General features: G+C 47.0%; 1 protein-coding gene across 2 annotated transcripts in view; it reads right to left on the bottom strand.

Annotated features, from left to right (window-relative positions):
* Ptpn14 (protein tyrosine phosphatase non-receptor type 14) overlaps positions 1 to 19,665 on the bottom strand; it is a 185,231-nt gene extending 165,566 nt beyond the window's left edge. For both annotated transcript variants that reach the window (XR_007834671.1, XM_051186609.1), the window contains exons 1-2: positions 19,459 to 19,665; positions 9,612 to 9,781 (exon numbers count right to left, since the gene is read on the bottom strand). Coding sequence is in view for 1 of the 2 variants with exons in the window: in XM_051186609.1 (XP_051042566.1) it covers positions 9,612 to 9,781; positions 19,459 to 19,632 (344 nt within the window). In the remaining variant the exon portion in view is untranslated. The remainder of the gene's footprint in view (positions 1 to 9,611; positions 9,782 to 19,458) is intronic.
* Between the last annotated feature and the right edge of the window lie 1,018 nt (positions 19,666 to 20,683).

Below are 20,683 nucleotides of genomic sequence, written 5' to 3'. Positions count from 1 at the left end.
TTTGGGTAAACATTTTCTGTTTAGAATGATGGTTAGAAAAATCCATCCTACTCTGTCTGTCTGCAGTCTGCTTGGGACCTGGACACCTCTGGGCTCTGCCCAAGCAGAGTGATTCCCTGTATCTCCTGTATCTTCACATCATCTCAGACCCACAGCCTTTAAGACACTACAATTTCTATTTACACACGTGTAACTGGAGGTGCTGGTAGCCGAGGCCAGCCAGGCTTCTGTGTGCAACGCTGTGCCTGTATAGAATAGGTACTTCTATGGCTCCCATTGTCTAGGAGCACAGATCTCAAAGGGAAAATGGAAAGAAGAGAAAAAAACTACCCAAGGTCCAAACCACACTACAACATGAATCCACTGTTGAAATTTCCAGTGTTGGATATGAATCGTTTCCCTTGTACAACCTTCAAAAGTGGCTGAAGATATCAAATATGGCAACAACTGCCAAAGATAAAATGCCAGACCAGGAAATACGTCACTGCCCAAGAATCTAGTATCTTCTATGCTGTGGTTTCTGGCAAAACTATTCCCAGATTTTTTTTCAGCGTGGAAATGTCTCTGTGTCTACAGTCCTGTTTTTCAAATCCCTCTTAGGCTCTTGAGTAATTTTAAGTGTTCTTCTGTCCTAGAGATCTACTTTCCTGTCTCAGTATCAAAAACAAAATCTTCTTTAAAAGTTTCACTTGTATATGTGTGTGTTGTATGAATGTATGAGTGTGCAAGGTCCTATGTGTGGGATGTATTTGCATATATGTATGGAGGTCCAAAATTGTTGTCCTGAGTTTTCCTCCATTACTCCGTTAGGATAAAGCTTGAAGTGGGGACTTTGTGTGGGGGACCATGGAAGATTCCATGGCAGGAGAGGGTAACTGAGGTGAGGACAAACACATCAGGCAGACAGGGATTAGTGAGTTTTATTAGAAAGGGGAGGGAGGGGGAAGGAAAGAGAAAAGAGACAGAAAGACAGAGAGAGGACAGAAGAGAAGAGGGGGACAGGAAAAGTCCTGTCTACTCCAGGGGAACAGCGGGGAAGAGAGAGCAAGGAGAGCAGGGAGAGGGAGAGAGAGAGAGAGAGAGAGAGAGAGAGAGAGAGAGAGAGAGAGAGAGAGAGAGAGGAGCTTGAAGGAGCAAAGCTGGAAAGAGGGAAAGGGAGTGTAAGTGGATAGTGTCAGTCTTTTAAAGGGATCCTCTGCACCTGTGTGCAGCCTACTTGGTCATGGAACCCTGGGCTGACCAGGGCACTGCCTGAGTGAATTCTGCCAGGTGACAGGGGTGGCCAGCACAATGTCTGAGTCCTTACACTTCCCACCTTATGTTTTGAGTCAGATTCTCTAAATTGAACCCAGAGCTCACAAATATGGCTAGTCTTGCCTACTGAGTCAAGATTACAGATGGGCAACCGTGGCCACCCAGCATTTTTGTGGGTTCTGGGGATCTGAAGTCTGGGTCACAGCAGGTTATTTAACCACTGAGCCATCACCTAAGGCATGCATGCATATGTGTGTGTGTGTGTGTGTGAGAGAGAGAGAGTGTGTGTGTGTGTGTGTGAAATATATATATGTGTGAAATATATATATATACACATATACACACACATATATATATACATATATATATATACATATATATATGTACACAAAGATAATTAATTTCAGGGTAGAAAAATAGATAGACTAGATTTTAAAAAAAATGATGAGTCCAAGTTCCATAGGACTGACTACAAACAAGAAGATGTAGGCAGGGGTAGGGACTTAATCAAGCAGAGAAATGTAATTCCCATCTTCTATTCCATGAGGATAGCTAGAAACACATCCCTCCTCTTTAGCCTAGGGCCAGGAACTAAAAACTGTCAGTTAGAAATAAGAAAGAAGTGCATGACATATGTCCTCCATAAACCAAGAACCCAAGGGTAGTGCCATGAAGCTTTGACACTGAATGTCCCCAGAGGCCCAAGATCCCTAGGTTGGCTCTGTTGGGAGGAGACAGGACCTTTAAGATGTGGGGCATGATGGGATTCCAGTTGTGGGGGAGGGGCTTGAGGCCCATGGACCCAGCCCTTCCTTTTCCTTACCCCTTCTCTCAGATAAAGAACAATAGCTTTGCTATCATACACTCCCTTCATGATGAACCACCATTGAAGAACAGGGCCAACCAGTCATGAACTGACACCTACAAAAGTGGGAGCCAAAAATAAACCCTTCCACTTCATAGACTGACTTTATCAGGTGTTTACTATTAATAATGTAACCTCAGCACTGCAGAGGTGGAGACGAGCATGCTGGTTAGCAGGGCCGGCTAAAGTGAGGCAGTGACAGACTCCACACACACACACACACACACACACACACACACACACACACACACTGCACGAGCCATGCAATACAGATGATAAATAACAATGAAGAAAACAGCAGACCAATGACGGGTACCACACTTTTATGTGAACCAAATAAAAGCAAAACTTAACACTGCAATGGCAACAGCACAGCTGACCACCAATGCACCAAGGGACCCAAGCCTGTCCTACAGGCTTTAGCTGAGCAAGGCCCACTGCCTAAATAGTCCTTTTGGGTCACACTGAGGTTTGATGGTTCTGGGCCTCTGTGGCTTTTGACCCTCAGCTCTGCCTGCTCAATCAGCTCTCCTACTGAGTTCTAAATATCTTACCAGACCACATGCTGAAATTCTCTTTATTATCAGATCTCTTGCTCACCCCAGTAAGAAAGGCCTCTGTGAACTCTGACATACATGGATGTGAGTGTGTGTGTGTGTGTGTGTGTGTGTGTGTGTGTGTGTGTGTGTTATGGAATGTGTTATCTGAAAGTTATTATTAGTAATTAAGATTAGAATAATAAAAGAGCCTGTGACTACAGAGGGCTGGCTATCAAGAGAAGTCAGATCACCTGACGAGCCTCGACCAATGGACTAGACGCAACATATGAATTCATTGTTACACTCTGATATCTCAGAAAGACATAAGCATCCTATCTATGTTCCTTTTTTTGCTAGTGTGTGTGTGGTGTATGTGTGCATGTGTAGAGCCTGTATCTGAATGAGTTCATACAGAGGTCTGCGAAGGATGTAAGGTGTCCTGCTTTACTGCTTTTCCACTTGCTCCATTGAGCCAGGGTCTCTTGCTGAACAGGAAGTTTGCTTTTTGCCTGGGCTAGCAGGCCAGTGAGTTCTCACAGCACCTGCCTACCTCTACCCCCATTGCTGGGGCTCCCAACCCAAGTCCTCATGTTTGCAAAACAAGTGCTCTCACCCATTAAGCCATCTCCCTGGGCCCATCTATGTTTCTGACACAGCACGCTCAGAACATTCACAGTCACCAAACTCTGAGGAGAGTATGGGGCTGACCAGGAAACAGGTACCCAGGACTAAGGTCTCCTGTCTTCCAATACACCAGGCTTCTCCTTCAGCAGCTCTATTCTTGTAGTATACTGCATTTTCATTAAACATTAATCCAAAGTAGTTCTTTGCTGACTCCAGTTATCATTCCAAATGGATGTGAGACTTCTAGAAAATAAGTAACTTATATCAGTGTCCCATTTGAGTGATACCAATGGCCTCCATCTTTTCCACAGTGGGTCAATTATTTCAGTGACACCAGCTAGGAAAAGTTTAACTTAGACGACCTATACTTCTGTCATCCTACTAGGCACACTGTCTCTACCATCTTCGAGACATGTTTGCTTCTCAACAGCACTTTTTTTCTAACATTACTTCATCTCCACGCTTTCCTAGGAAAGCATCAAATGTCTGCTAGGTTTTGGCTAATTTTAGGTCAAGTGTACTGCCCTTTGCTCTGACTGGGACTAATTCATCTCGGTGCTGGTGGGAAACAGCGGGGGAAACATCCTCTCGTTCCCTCCGGTTGCAAGCATGACTGACAGGATGAGCTGGGGCATCAACGGCTGTGAGATAATTGACATAGGCAGGCGCCTTTGCCAGTCTCTTATTTTCCGCTCTTCTAAAGGCCTCGCATCATTGGGAAGCCTGGGCCTGGTGTCCATCCTGGTCCCCCCTGGTGCACAGTGCTTCCTGTGTAAAGGGCTCATTCACAGAAGTGCCTGCTCCCCTCAATCCGTTTCTACTACTGCTCTTCTTTCACAACACTCTCCCCTCCGGTGTCCCCAGTGCTGTGCAGTAACCAGGCAGTCACAGGGCAGGAGAGTCGGGAGCTGGCAGAGGCTCTCAGGGAGCTCAAACAAATCCTACCAGCTGGCTCTCCTAAGTCAGGAGGCTTGCTTCACCTAAAACAATTCCAGGGCCAGCCAAAGCCTTCTGTCATAAGTTCCAATGTGGCTGAGCAACATCTCCTTGTCCTCTGGGTGTGTAAATAAGGCACTGTGCCACCTACATGGCACTGTGTTTAGACACAAAACTATGATTCTGGAAGAATTGTGTCTTGATAGACTCCTTCTCAAAGAGACCATGGCAGCTCCGGATTTGGGAGATGGTGGGCGCATCACCAGTGCTGGGGACAGACTGAGCCCAGCCACACACTGTGGGGTTTACAGCCTAGTCTGGGGGGGGGGCTTATACTCGAAGTCTACACTTCCCATTTCTGATGCTGCTCTGGTGCCATGCCTTGACGGTGTGGACACAGTGGATCTGTCCCCTCTCCTCCCCTTCTCCCCCACTCCAACTCAATAACCCAGTACTCTGCCTTCAGTCTCTATGGCACTGACTCCCTACACAGCCACCATCCTAGGATTTTTGGAAAAGCCATTTTACAATCAACACACCATGCCCAATCCCACCCATTATAATGATTCCCCTACAAATCCAAAGGATTCTTTATGAGGAATGGAAGTCTTTAAAACCTTTATAAAGCACAGCGGGCATGCTTGGACACGAGGAGACATATCTTCCCACGGCTCCTGCTCATTTCCTTCCTTTCCGCCCCTTCGCTAAAGGTAAGTAAACCATGGTGTCGGATCAGTCTTCAACTCAGCCTTTGAAACAGATACCGTGTGTGCAATGGCTAACCTGCTCCCCACCCCCACCACAAACTTTCCCCACTTTACCAGTGAAATGCTGAGTCCACCTCAGCCTTGCGTGTTATACTAATGTCCCTTGGAGTCAGTGAATGAAGAAGCCCAACTCTGAAAATCAAGAAACTCAGAAAAATAAAATAGTTTTCTTTGAGAATTTTTTTTTTTTTTCAGCTGGGTTTCGTGATAGCTCTCTAAAAGGCACATTATTTGTGACTGTTTTTAAAGATGTTCCAGATAGCAAGCCACTAAATACATAATAATCTCTGATTTAATGTGTCAGGATCAAATTATGACTTTGTTAAAGAGAAATGTTTGAGGCATCGTATATCTTTTTTTGTGAACAGCTTCACTAGTGGGTTAAGCATGCAATGAGCATCTGTGGTTAAAAGAGTAGAGACCAAGCTAGGGAGACAACTCGGTGTTCCAAGTGATCATAGTATTCCAGCATGAGGACAAGGGCTCGGATCCCAGTACCCACAGAGACGAGGATGAGCACAATGGCCTTGCTAAAAAGGTCCAGCACTGGGAAAGTGGAGATAGGAGATCCCTGTCAGAGTGGTCATGTTGACCAACTCCAGGTTCAGTTGAGAGACTGCTTCAGTGAATAAAGTGGAAATGAATACATGCGTGCACACACATATGCACATACATGTTAACTCATACACATGCAAACACATGTACACATACACACACAGGAGACAGAAATAAACAACTACTCGTGAAGACTCCTTTGAAATAGGAATGAGGTTTCTGATTTGCTTTTAAAATGTTTATTTTTGAGAGGGAGGAAGAGGGAACTGGGATCAACATGTAAAATAAGAAAAATAAAGAAAGAAAAAATGTTTATTTAAAAATTAATTGTGGGGTTGGAGAGATGGCTCAGTGGACAAGAGCATGGGCTGCTCTCTCTGAGAACCTGGGCTCAATTCCCTGTACCCACAAGACAGCTCATAACAGCTCACAACTGTCATTAACTCCTGTTGCAGAGAATCTGACACCCTTACACAGACATGCAGCCAAAACACTAATGCACATAAAATAATAATAGTAATAATAAAGATTAAATTTTAAAAATTAAATTGCAACAAATTAGTTATTACTAAAGACCACTTGAGTGTTTGGTCTGTCTCCCAGGTACAAAGAATTCACAGAAACTGTCACTTCACAGTCAAGTCTGGTGCCAGGGAGTATACCTCTACCTCTGCATTCCCTAAACAGCCACCTACCCACCTGCACACCCTGAAGACTGCCTGAAATGAGAGAAAGCCAAAAGCAGCTTGACACCTGTGACCCTGTGACCGAGGCACACACCTGACAACTGAGGGTGTGAACGGAGGTATTCTTCAGTTAAACATGAAGACATTACAGCTGAAAATGGAGACACACTCTTGGGGACACACTCACCAGTTTTGGCCCATCTCAACATCTTCCAGCCAGGATTAGAGCAAAGCAGAAATGGAGACCAGAGGCACATTTCTATTTGCACAAAAGCTTTCTGTCTACTGCATTTTTCTTTGATCACATTCATAACGGCAGACTCAGATCCACCCATCCTAAGAGCCACAGGCAATAACAGGAACAGAGTGAGGGAAGAAAACGGAGGCTGTGCTACAGCCCCTTCTTTGCAGTTGGTGTAACGCGAAAATGTGGGACCTGACAAAGGTTAAAGATTTCAAGATGGCAATATAGAACATAAAGCCAAGTTCAGAGCCTTGCTGTACATCAGGCCACATGATCCTGGCTGTCCAGGTGGCAGAACCATGATGCCAGCCTTGTTTATGAGAGCACCTGACAGGCACCCTGGATGCCAGACCAGTGACAGACCATTCTACAGGAAGCGAAGGAGAGCAACACAAACTTTTACACCATCAATCAATCAAACACACGGAAATGAAATAAAACCTGCTTGGAGTTACATACAGCTCTTTGGTGGTGAGTTCCAGCTGCCTAGCAGGAAGTCTAACATGGTATAGGTACTTAATGGAAGCAAACTGGAAAAGGAATGTAGGGAACACATGTGGTCAGTGGTAGAGCACTCACTCAGCCTGTACGAGACCGAGAGTTCAAACCCGGGTACCACAAAAGAAACAATAAAAGGAATGCAATCAGCAACTGCCTTGTAATGAAGATCCCATCTTCCTTGGGAATGCAACCCTGCACTCGGGAGGCAGAGGCAGATGCAGGCAGATCTCTATGAGTTTGAAGCCAGCCTGGCCTACAGATCGAGTTCCAGGACAGGCTCTAAAGAAATACAGAGAAACCCTGCCTCCAAAAAAAAAAAAAAAAAAAGAAAGAAAGAAAGAAAAAAGAAAAAAAAAGAAAGAAAGAAAGAAAGAAAAAGAAAATGGTCTTGAAAAACAAAAACAAAACAAAGCAAAACAAAAATGCCTACTTGACTACCTGTGATTGACTGTGCTTTTCTCCTTTCTTATTTGTCAGGAAGCCACCTTCCTTCTTTGTCTCATCACACTGCCTACACAAAAAAAGTGAGGGACTGGATTCCAGTGTCAGAGACATCTTGGAAGTGTCTGGCAGAAACAGGGCTGTCAGAGACATGCCAACCCACAGTGGGAGCAGAGTGGGCAGGGGGTGTGCCAAGGACAATGCATGTCTTCCTAGAGGGGCTCCCCACTTCCAAGCCCATGGCAAGCTTTAAAACTCCATCAGGGAGCTGGTCTGGAGGGAAGGCTCAGCAGTTAAGAGTGCCTGCTACTCTTCCAAATACCTGAGTCCTGTTCCTAGCACCCCGGCTGGAGGCTCACCTGTGAACTCTAGCTCCAGGTGAGATGCCCTTTGTGGCCTCTGTGGGCACTTGTACTCATAATGCACATATCCACACACATACACATAATTAAAAATGAATCTTTTTAAAAGTCTTCATCAGATGACATTGTAAAAGAACTGGGGAACAAAAATAAGGCATAAAGGGCCATGGAAACAGCCTTAATAAAGCTTCTAGAGGGGACACTCTAGCGCTCTTGAGACTGCAAAATCTATGGGGAAAGCAGGTTCTGACCACGCAAGGAAGGATGAAGGATGAAGCTGGTAAAAGCATGAAGACTAAGTCCAATCCCCAGAGTCTACAGAAAAAAATCCAGGCACAAGAGCATACACTACCAGAGAGGCAGACTAGATTCCTGGGGCTCAATGGGGGGCCAGCCTGGCCTAACTGCCAAATTCTAGGTCAATAAAACCCTGTTTAAAAAAAAATAAATAAAGAGAGAGAGAGAGGAGGCCAGAGGTCGATGCTGGATATCTTTGCTGAATCGATTTCAATCTTAAGTCTCAGACAGGGTCTCTCATGGGACCTGCAGCTCACTAATCCAGCTAGGCTGACTGCCCAGCGAACCCCAGGTCCTTTCCTGTCATCCACTCTTCAGCTTTTGTGGGACCTGAGCCATCTCACAGCCATCATTTCATATCTTTGATGATTTACTCAGTTGTCACCTTAACCTTGGGCCTGACTACTCCATTTTTTTTTCTCTAATGTCCTCAGTCTCCTGTCTGGCTTACCCCATCATGAAGAGATGTGGCCCAGTGGGTGAGATGAGACAATCTCAAATTAACCACAGAAAGCCACACTTTCCAATTCTCTACCTCAAAACTGGTGGATGAACCCTGGGTGCACCAGTCTCTGCCCAACTCTTCTTCTGGCTCTGGAGTTGCAGATCCACACTGCCACACCCACATTTTACACAGGTTGGGAGGATGCCAACTGATGTCTTTATTTTTGGGCAGCAGTTCCTTTACCCACTGGGTCATACCCACAGGAGGAGGAGGAAACATAAAAATTTCAACTGTGTAGTCATTTGAGAAATTTACAATCCTGAAGTGCACACAGTGAAAAATAATGGGATATTCTCTGCTGTCCTCTAAGCACATCACTGGCTTAGTTTCTCCAGAGTTCCCAATGCCCAAATCTAAGCAAAGAAAAAGTACTACTGGGCTTCTGGCGCGCACGCGCGCACACACACACACACACACACACACACCCGCCAGAAACGTCCACCTGATGAGTGACTCCCAGGAACTGTCACAAGCATCTCTTGCCACCATGCACACCGTACTAATACCAACAAAATGTGGTTTCCTGTCCTCTGAGGATCTGAACTTTATGAACATCTGCATTACCTACAAGGATATAAGACAGCTTGTCCAGGTCCCAGTCTCTACCATGCTGACTCCTGTCCTGTGTATGTAACAGCACATAAGGAAAGCTCTTGCCCTCTCCACATGTTGTTCTGCTCAACTTTACTTCCACCTTTAGAACCATCTTAGTACTCAAGTGCATTTGGGGAAGTGGGTGGAGTAGACAGAACAGAGTTAGGGGGTTAGTTTTCATTAAATTCTAGCATACATTACTCGACTTAACAACCCTAACAAATACTTCTTTGCCATTATACACAAAATTCTACCTGTCTTACCTGGCATTAGCGGCACAGGTAAAACCAGAATTCTACTGTCTACTGTCTACTGGCAGACAACCTCTATGTACCCGCCCTGCCTGCACACGGGACTAAATCAACCAGCACACCTGCACTTTGCCAGAAGCCTTTCATTTACCCACATCCTTACTGGGGACTGGAGCAGGGACACACTTACCTTGTGGCCTCCTGGTGAAGCCATGACACATTCGGCACATAGAACATGACTCCAAAGAAAAGCAGAGGCTCGTTAGCAAGTTTGTCCAGATGTTTCTTGAGCGGCTTCTCCAGCTCCACCCATCTCGCTTGCTGGCTCTTGCTGAGGAACCAAAGGCCGAAATAGTTTGTCTGGATAAAGAGTAAAATGGTGTCAGTCTGTGCTTTCTCACTGAGGCCCTAGGCCACACAGAAGACAGGCCCTCCGCACTTGTGTCCCCAGAACTCCGAGTGAGACCTGGGGCACCCCTACAAGGATCCACATGACACAGTGTCCCGCATGGAAGTCCAGGAGCAGCACTCCTAACCACTTTCACTGTTGGCTCATGTGGGTCCCCATAAACTCATGTTAGGTGAGGGGATAAGGTAGACTGGAGACAGGGCTGGCTTCGAGTATGTTTAGGTACAGGTGTGTACAAGCATCTGGGCACAGAGACCAGAGGTCACCCTGGGGTGCCCCACCTCAGGCACTAGCCCCCTTGGCTTTTTAGACAAGATCTCTCCCTGGGACCTGGGCTTCACTGATTAGACTAGGCTGGCTGGCTAGTGAATCCCGGTAGCCTCCTGTCTCCACCTCTCCCCAGGATTGGGATTACACGTATGCCCAGCACACACACCTGGCTTTTTCAGATGGATGCTGGGGGTTGGACTCAGGGCCTTGAGTTGTCTCCCCAGTTCCAGAACTTACTTCTTGCTGAGTCTACAAGGACGACCCACTCACTGTGTGATCTCATGCACACTGCAGAGTGCTGGCCGAGGCCAGGGTAATTCTTGCATCTACCGTACAGTGACTTCTTACTCACCTCTAAAGACAAACCCTGCTAGCTAGGAGCTCTCCTGCGCTACAGAAAGTTCTCACAGTCCATCAGATCTAACCCCAAAGCCACCTGCTCTGTCTGTACTTCAATGAGTACTTTGAAAGCTGTGCCCTGTACCATTTCATTATATGTGAATTACGAGACGACGTTTCTCCCCCTACCAAGCTTTGAGGCTGGAAGGCTCTCCTCTCCACAGCTGCCCCCAACGCCATTGGGGGCTCCTGGCAGATTACGGTGGCATTTGATGGATCAAAGTGTGATTATCACCCTAAAACTTGAACTATGGACCAGCTTGGCTAGGAACAGTGTACCAGATGAGAAACAGGCACCTTCAAGCACCCAATCCTGCCTTTTTATGTACATGTGCTGGGCTTTCAGGATTAGTGCAAAGAAACAGATCGCTGCTTCTGAAGATGCCTTTGTGTTTCGATTATGGAGCCGGGCTGGTCGGCAGCACACCTGGCCCTCTGCCTTCAGAAGAATGTTTTCATTACCAAGTTTCATTTCCAAAGGCATTCACTCCCTGTCCTCACTGCAGCTGGCTGCCCCTCCAGCAACCACTACCAAAATCGCCAGTGAAGCCCTGGCCCTGATTGCTTGGCACACCAGGTGTGCCCTGTCCTGTGACAGCCTGGCCTCTGAAAGCCTGGGCACCACAGACCTGCTGGGATGTTTTTCTCAGAGGGGTGCACCCACCATGGTGCTTCAAAGGGCAGGCTAGGTCTGTACCTTCTCAAGCTACAAAATGCAATACCCAGTGCTCCAGTGATGATTCTGTCAACTCACACAAAGCTAACTGAGTCCATTCACACCCAGCTGCTTATGTCTGGGAGCCCATCTGTGTTTCCAACACAAGAGATGACACAGCAAGGTCTACAGGTCACCGCAAAGAAGGGCTCTACAGCTCATCTACCTCTAGATGTGCGCTCTCTCTCTCTCTCTCTCTCTCTCTCTCTCTCTCTCTCTCTCTCTCTCTGTGTGTGTGTGTGTGTGTGTGTGTGTGTGTGTGTGTGTGTGTGTCTGACTCTATATACAAAGGAACCCCTGGACTCCAGAGCTTTGTCTCTAAGATGAAGTGGCTGCAATTCTTATCATAGGCAGCAAGGAACACTAGCTACCTAATTAATACCTGCCACCCATGTCTACAGCCCATAGCAAGCACTTCATCAGGCAGGTCACATGACTCTTTACTGCCTCTTTTTTAGCATCAATATAGTCATGGTTTAGATCTAGAAACAGTCCTCTGTGAGTGCACACGCGCACACACACCATAAATGTACACAGAGACAAAGAAAACAGGTTAGTGGCTCACACCTATAACCCTAGCACTTGGGAGGCTGAGGAAAAATGATCAAGAATTTGGGGTCCACCTAGGTTACAGAGTCAAGACCCTACCCCAAAACAACAGACCAGAGAACAAACCAGAACTGGTGGTACATGCCTATAACCCTAGCCCTTGGGGGTGGGACTAAGAGGATCAGTTCAAGGTAATGCTCAGCTACATAGGGGATCCGAGGCCAGCCTCAGCTCCAAGAGATTCTGTCTCAAACACAAAAGAAGTCAACAAGAACAAAACCACACACAGAAGCAAACAGGGAAAGAACCTGAGAAAAGGCTGAAGGATGCTGGACTAACTACAGACAACAGAAAGGCCTTAAACACACAAGAAAAATAACTGTGGTAGCTTCTGAAAGTCTTGTTGCAGGCACTTCTGGGATACTGCCACAGCTGTGTGGTGCTGATGTGGCTGAAAAGGGGTCAGAGATGTGAGCACAGGTTAAGTCCAGGACCAATGCAAGGGCGCCTCAGTGCTTGCCTGGAAAGGGTCCAGTTCCTGCATTGAGGACAGCACTATGCAAGGGTCTCTCCCTGTATCTGGAGTGACTAGGAGCGCTTGCAAATGAAAACTGAGGGGCTACACTTAAGTTGTGACATATAATTACGTAGTAATTTCTAGAGTTATGAGAGAACCCTTTTGTGTAGAAGAAGGGAGCACACAGCCCAAGACAGCTTCACTAGAAATAGTGTTGACATGTGTGCCAGACCTTTACGCTCCATACTTCATCCTAATCACAACATTCATTCAAATCTGTGATATTCAAATTATGAAGGGATGGTAATAACCACAAGAACAACTCGGCAACCCATGCGGAGAGGAATTTTTATTTTTACTTTTCAAAAATTTACCTATTTCATGTGTTCAACTGTTTTGCATGCATCTATGTCTGTGTGGGGCCCCAGAAGAGGATATCAAGTCCTCTGGAACTAGAATTGCAAATGTTGTGAACTACCATGTGGGTGCTTAGAATTGGGCCCAGGTCTTCTCCAAGAACAGCCAGTCTCCCAATGACACAAAGCAGTTCCTGCTGATTACCTACACAGTTATCTTATGAAACAGTTACAAAACTACTTGAGAAATGGGGCCCTACAATAAAGAGGCACTACCACGTGACCCAGGAATACATGCAAAGGGACTTCAGATGGCACGTTTCCCTTCAGCCAAGTCATAGAGTCAGTCTGGGTGTCAGTCAACAGATAGATGTGTCAAGAAAATGTCTCACACACACACACATACACACATACGCACACGCACACTCACACGCACAGGCACGCATGTGTTCATGTATACATATATCACGGAGTTTAACTGAGTCATCCTAACAAATTGTTGGGCTCAGCTATCTTGCAGGAAGAAAAGCCCATTCGTGAGATTTCCAGCTTCACTCTAGTTTTATAATTTGCACCCAACAAAGCCTCCTCCATTCTTGCCTACTTCCCTCATCCCTCCTCTGGCTGTGTTCCACACTGGAGTGCAAAGACTCTGCCCCAGCTCCTTACACGGCTTTCCTTCAGGTTACAGTACAGCACGGGTTTATCTAGCCCACACCTCTACAAGGTGCACTATAGGAAATGAAATCAGACCATACAGTCTCCATCCAACTATCTTGTGTATCAAGCAACCCTCACCCCATGCCTGGTACAAGGAACAGTCTCTCTTAAAGTTCAGTCCAGTATGGGTCCCCAGGTTTCACAACTGGGCACTGCCACACGGCTGTGTGAAATGTTGCTGAAGCTCACAAACAGAAACCATCTCATTCCTCTGAGAAAGGCCTAGAACGCCAGCTTTCTATCCAAGGCACCAAGCAACCTAAGGCAGACCTGGCTGACCCTCTGGTTACCCCTGAGCATAAATCCCACATCGTATTTTAGTTTTAAGCCGGCGGCAGCCACAGTGCCTCGAGTTCTATAATGACGAAGAAAGAAGGCAGTAAAAACCGGTTCCCAGCAAGAGCAGCTGCATCTCTGAGTCGATGACTAGGAACCAGCTGAGTTAGAACAGCACAGGGAGGGCCATATTTTCATGTGAGCTTGCCCTGAGTTTATTCGGAGTCTCGCATTTTAACAGAAGTATAAATGTCTATATGTAGTGAAACGCCAGCTAGCTTTTGCAGTGGCAGACAGGTTTGCCACAGTGCCAGCCCTCCTGGTAATGACTGCGGACCGATGCAGGTAATGAAGACTTGCCAAAAGAGAGCAGGTCAGCTAGTGCTGAGACCTGAGCATGAAATGTCCCCACAAACCTTGTGTTTGAACACTTGATCCCCAGCTGGTGGCACAGTCTTCGAGAAAGTTGTGGAATATTCAGGAGGTGTAGAATGGGTTGCTGGGAGTGGGCCTTGAAGTTTGATTGGCAGGTCCCACTTCCTGACTGCTCTCTGCCTGGCTGTGGAAGCAACGTGACCAGCACACTGGTGCTGGCATGCCTTTCCCCCTATAACGTAGTCTATCTCTTCAAGCATGAGCCCAAGCAAGTCCCTTCTTGAGTTGCTCTTCCAGACACTGTCCGGTAATAAGAAAAGCAGGAAAGTCTCCGGGGAACCCTGTCCCTTCTCACTCTTCTGTGGACCTTAGAGTACTCTGAAGAAAACAGGTATTAAAAATAGTATGGAGTGTTGTTGATATGAATCCTTTTTATTGTGGTGCTGGGGATCAAACCTCAGACCTGGCACATGGCAGACAAGCACCCTACCCCTAGCTGCATCCCGCCCCGCCTTCAGCCACTCTTTCAGTGAGATGATGTAATTGCACACACTATTCACGGCAGAAGATTGTTGAGGGTTCGGTTGCTCCAGTTTTGTGACCCATGGCATGGCTTTAATGCTGTCTGTGAGGGTTACACATGCCGTCCTGGCAATTACGAGGGATTAGAGCCTTGATCTTAATGCAGGCATTCTGAAGAGGCAATCAGCCAGAAGCAAAAGTTTAGAAGATCTTGCGTTAAGCTCCAACAGGCTGCCCGCCTCACCCGGTATTTCAGTTGTCAATCAAGAAGCAGAGCTGCTATGGCCCCACCTGAGAGAAAGAAAGTAGTTGCGAACAAGCACTGAAGGCTTCTCTCGGGCATGAGAAATAACTTCAGACACAGCCATAAAACTCTTCCTGCTATGTTCCAGCGACTCTGGAAAGTACGTCACTATCTTCCACAGCTGGAGAACTGTAGGGCCATCTTGTATGCACCTAGTCTCTGTACTGGTTAGGTCTAGGGATTGATTCTAGAACACATCTATAAACTAACCAGAGGACCATCCTCATTCTTAACAGCCAATGTCTTCACAAAAATGCAGGAAAACAAGCTGTAGCTGTGACAATGAGCCACAAAGACAAGAATGACCGTGGCCAAGCACGTGCTCTCCTGAGGCAGACTAACTCCCTCAGAACACATCCAGTGAGAAAGGCTTAAGAAGGAAGGCTGAGAAATAACCACCAACGTTCTTACTAAAAAGGAGGTACAGCTATCACTGCAGCAGAATCCAGGCACTAAGCTAGCTAAGACTTCCAATTATAATATCCACAAGACAAGAAATCAACACAAAATCCAAAATCCATAAATTTCCCCACATACAACCTACTCTCAGCACACTAGGCATATTGATACTTAAAATGCCGTGTGTGTGTGTGTGTGTGTGTGTGTGTGTGTGTGTGTGTGTGTGTGTGTGTCACAGTGTATATGTAAAGGTTAGAGGACAATTTGTAAACATCAGTTCTCTCCTACCATGTGGTTCCAGGGATAAAACTCAGACCATTAGTCAAGCTTGGTACCAAGTACCTTTACCCATGGAGCCATCTATTTTAGTGGGTTTTTGTTTTGTTTTGTTTGTTTTTGTTTTTTTCCAAACTTGACACAAACTTAGACATACCTGGGATCTTAACTGAGGAGCTGTTTACACCAGATTGGCCTCTGGGCATATCTGTGGGGCATTTTTCTTCATTAATGATTAACCCACTATGGGCAGTGCTATTCCTGGGCAGGTAGTTCTAAGCTGTATAAGAAAGTAGACTGTTCAGCTTTTATAAGCTGAAGAAACCAAGGAGAGCAGGCCAGTAAGCAGCACCCCTCCGTGGCCTCTGCTTCAGCTCCTGCCTCCAGGCTCCTGCCTTTAGCTCCCAACAGACTGCCCTGGATGATGGACTGTGAAGTGTAAGATGGAATACACCCTCTCCCCCTGGAGACTCTTTTCTTTCCATGAGTGCTTTATCACAACAACAGAAAAAGCAAAGCAACACATCTCATCGGCCCCTGTGCTGATTGTTTTAAACTCCAGCTGTGGCTGCGTGGATTGCAGAACTCAAGTAGATTCCACAGGTAGGGGAATGAGGTTTCCCTGTCAATCAAATAGTCCCTACATGGGACAGTCACAGTTGTTACCAAGCTCCAGGAGATTAACATCAATCAAGCCACACCCCTCTCAGTAAAGTGAGCTCACCTTTCTTTGATGAGAAATGCATGCCAAGTCCCTGTGTCTCTAAAATCTTTACACATTGGAAGATGAATGATACAGCTGATAGCTTTGGATAAAACACACATTCGTAAAAAGAAAAAGGCTAACTTGGGTAAAAAGTACCCACAAAATACAAGGCCAGTGGAGAGCGGGGAGCAATCCTGTGTTGGGCCTTCCTACTTCTGATTTTGGGTATGCAGAGCCTGTTCTTTCTCCTTTAATTTGGGAGAGGCTGGGATGGACTAGGAGGGGTCATGGCTCCAATGTTATCTGTCACAGGACGAAAGGGAAAGACCCAAAGAGAAAGTTATTTGCTCAAAGGTGACAAACTCTGTTGAGTGCAGTCAGGACAAAGCCAGCACAAAGGCTGAACCACACCTTAAGGCTGAGCTGTCAATCACACAACAATGCACACTTGACAGGAGCTTCTGAACTGCTCCCTTTATCCTAGTTGATGAGGGTTGCCCTCTGACCTCTCAGAGGGAAGCCAGGGCTGGCAGAAAGGAACTGATATGCAGGCATGCATGCACTGGTGTCCCAACACCCCTCAGCTTTCACTGCTCCTCAGGGCTTAGCTGGTAGATGGGAGAGATCCCTTTGCAACCCCCCCCATACACACTGCCTCCACCACCCCACCTTCAACCAGCCCCTCAGGGCACCCCTGGGGGGGGACAGCTGCCCTTGACTTCCTCCTCCCTGCAAATTCAGCTCACTGTGCTAATGACGACCCTTCATCTTTTCTACCTGGATGCCTAATGTGGCCTTCAGGACTGTGTGTGTGTGTGTGTGTGTGTGTGTGTGTGTGTGTGTGTGTGTGTGTGTAGCCATGTGGAGGCCAGAGGCTGACACATCACAATGTGCCCATGGGCTTTACTTTTGGAAAGGGTCTCACTTCAGCTAGACTGGCTGCTCGCTAAGCCCTAGGAACACACCCATCTGTGTCTGCACCCTGGTTCTGGCTTACTGTCACTCGATGTCACACTTAGCCTTCATCCTCCTGAATGGAGTGTTAGCACCCAGGGCCACTGAGCCACCCTGGTCTCCTTCCAGGCAGGCTTTGACCCCATCAGACACCAGTCTATACATTGAGTGACTAAGGACAGGCACCATCCTGGCCTTACTCTCTGATATGCTTTAGTGCAGGTGGCATTCAGTGTTCACCTGTCACCTACGAGTTGGACCCAACCCTCCCAATGTTCCCATCAAGTCCTAAGGTAGTCACTCGACTTTTATTTAACCACTTTTAAAGACATTTAAGTGTGAACAATTATGAATTACTAGACACAGCACTGCAACACTCCATATTTCCAGACAGAATGACTTTTAAGATTGACAAGAGGACCACCAAGCAAGCGTCACTATTCACAATTTACAGATCAGGAAACAGAGGCCAGACAGGTTCAGTATTTCTCCACAGTCACTCTGCAAGTAAGCTTCAGAATCATAATCTGAGCCAAGGCCAACACAACAAACCCTACCTGTGCTCACAGCTATTTGCATACATTATAATAACTCCATGAATATGAATGACCTGATACTAGGACTAGGAATGGTCAAAAAGCAAAAACACTTCACTACTTTTCCAGTGTTACATAATTTAATATATTAGGAATTTAGATATGTTTAAGTCTGTATACCCCAAAACTCCACCACTTAACAAAGGACAGCTGCTAGCTGCCCCAGGCACGGCCAGTACTTTTACCAGTCTTTTCTCATATCAGCAGCCTAGCTCTACTCATCTGCTGCCTAGGACAACCTCTGGCTACATATGGAAATGAATCTGAACAGACAACCCACCCTAATGCTGAAGCTACAATCCAAACATGAAGGACAGCTAGGAACAGAGGTGTTCGGGAACAAAACCCTCCCAGAGAACCCGGTCACCCTGCAGAAGAAGGTGCAAGAAGGGCTGGAACTCAGGTATAGAACGTGACCATCCACTTCTTCTGTCCCCTGGACCCCAGGGAGATCCCAGGGTCCTCTGGGCTTCCCGGTCCTCAGGGGTTTCTGAATCTCAGGGATCTTGTGTCACTAAGTGTAGGCTACTATTTGCCCACATCCTGCCCACCAGCCGATGAGTCATGTGGCTATCAAGACTGAAAACGCTCAAGCGTGGACTCCTTACAAAGGATTCTCATCCCAAATGCCTGGGAGATGGAGAGGTACCCTTGTCACAGTGGCAGCACACTGCACCAAGTTCCTTCCATCAGTGACCTGCCAGCATGGTGGTACATGGCTGTGGTCCTAGCTGGGAGTCTGAGACAAAAGGAGGAATCTGAGACTTAGGTAGGAGGCCTGCCTGGGTCACAAAGTGAGAGCCTGCCTCCAAAAACCAGAATGAACACCAAAAAGAATGGCATGCATAGAGCCCAAAGGAAAAAACCCCTATTTTAACAGCTCTCCCTAGGGATGAGAAGATAGCTCTGGCAATGAAGTACTTAACAGACAAACAGAGGGGTGTGAGTTCAATTTCCAGAACCCACATAAACATCCCAGGTATGGCATGCTTGGAGTTCCAGAGCTTCAAGGTGTGGAGCCCAGAAAGGAGGATCCCTGTAGATTAGACAATCCAACTCCAGGCTTAGTGACTCTGTCAAAGGATGGGACAACACTCCTGGGAATGTTACCCATGGCTGGCTGTCCTCTACCATGCACACATACACACAGACACACACATACATGTATGTGCACTTGTATCTTTTTTTTCTAAAAAGTGCTTTCGCGATGTCTCTGGGTCACTCCCGCTTTAAATGTAATTTTGCTCCTTTTCTTTGGGTGGGAGAAGGATACTGAGACAAACAAAAGGCAGCTGTGGCCATCCATCCGGAACGTGGGTGGCTTCTCCTTGTGCGGCAGCCACCAAACCCCAATGCCAATTACCCACTCAACTGTTTTAAAGGGGGGAAAGAGACTCTGGTGGGGAGAGTCTCACATTCTTACCTCCCCCTAAAAATCTCACAAGGGAAACAAAATGAAACCCCCTTCCCGGCACGGACTGTGGGCCCTTCCCTCTGGCATCAGCACTGGTCCCCTGAGCCACCGGGAGTTTGGTTAGGTCACACCCATACTAAGAACAGCAGGTTCTTCTAAACACAACACTTAGGCTAAAGACAGGGCAGGTGCCAACATGTTGGCAGATAGCTGGTTCTTTTGAGTCCCCTTTCATCCCCCCTGTCCCCCCCACACACACAGGGCCACGTGCTTGACTCACCTCCCGCAGCTCCAGCCTCTGGGCCACCGCCTCAAGGCACTCCTGCCCAGTGCTTTCCACAGACAGAGTGCACTCGATGACATTGCTGTCCAGCAGGCGGATCCGGGTAACAAAGCAGTTCTTGCTCAGGACATTGTAGCGCCGAGTCCTGCGAAGCTTCAGGCCGAAAGGCATGGTTCTGCGGCCCAGGGACACCGCCCTCCTCTCCTGGCACCAGTAGCCCTTAGATGGCCTTAGTAGTTTTGTGTTGGAACGGTCACACTAAGGTAGGGGAAAGGTGTCCATGCCCACCAGGCCTTCTGCAGGACAGCTGTGGAGGAAAGAGAGACAATCTGATCACGCCTGGATTGGAAGAGAAGCTGTCAGTGGTGCACACAAGCACCCAGGGGGGTGAAGAATCAGACTCAAGCATCTTGGAGCTTGGCAGCTCCTATGTGCCTTGTTGGAGGCCGTGCATCCTTCTTCTTTTCTTTTTTCTCTGAGACAGGGTTTTTCTGTATTGCTTTGGAGCCTGTCATAGAACTTGCTCTGTAGACCAGGCTGACCTCGAACTCACAGAGATCTGCCTGCCTCTGCCTCCTGAGTGCTGGGACTAAAGGTGTGTGCCCAGCATATGCATCTCACCCTCTCTCATCAAGGTGAAGCTCAAGAAGACCTGGGAAACAGGTACTAAGCAGGAAGAGATGCATGGCAGATACACAGTGCCTCCAGACTCCAGGGCAGCCCACACTCCCATTCACACGGCCACCTTGAGCCTCTGCACATGAAGAGGAATCGGGAGAGCTGAGCGGCTCAGGATAGTCTCTTGTTCTAACTTCATGTAGAGCCACGTGATATAAACTTCACTGCGCTTTTGTACAGGCCAGGGGCCAGAGATGGCTCAGTGGGAAAGGTGCTTGCCACAAAGCCTGACAAACTGAGTCGCCAGGGTCTACAGGGCAGGAACAGAGAGCCAACGCCCACAATGTGTTCTCTGAGCTCCAAGTGTGTACCTTGTCATACACATGAGCACATGAACACATTTACATAAATGAATGTATGTAATAGAAAATGATAGTACAGTGACAAACACAATATGGTGACTGGAGCACCAATGAACTAAACATTTCATCTTGTTCCCACCCTACGACAAGTTTCTGTTTTAAAAACTTTTTAACACTTAATTTAATAGCTATTTACTTAGGATGTACGATGTGAATGGTGACAGCACATATTTAACCTAGAT

This window comes from Phodopus roborovskii, unplaced genomic scaffold (assembly GCF_943737965.1).
Source record: "Phodopus roborovskii unplaced genomic scaffold, PHOROB, whole genome shotgun sequence".
NCBI lineage: Eukaryota > Metazoa > Chordata > Mammalia > Rodentia > Cricetidae > Phodopus > Phodopus roborovskii.
This window is presented reverse-complemented; position numbering and strand designations above follow the sequence as displayed.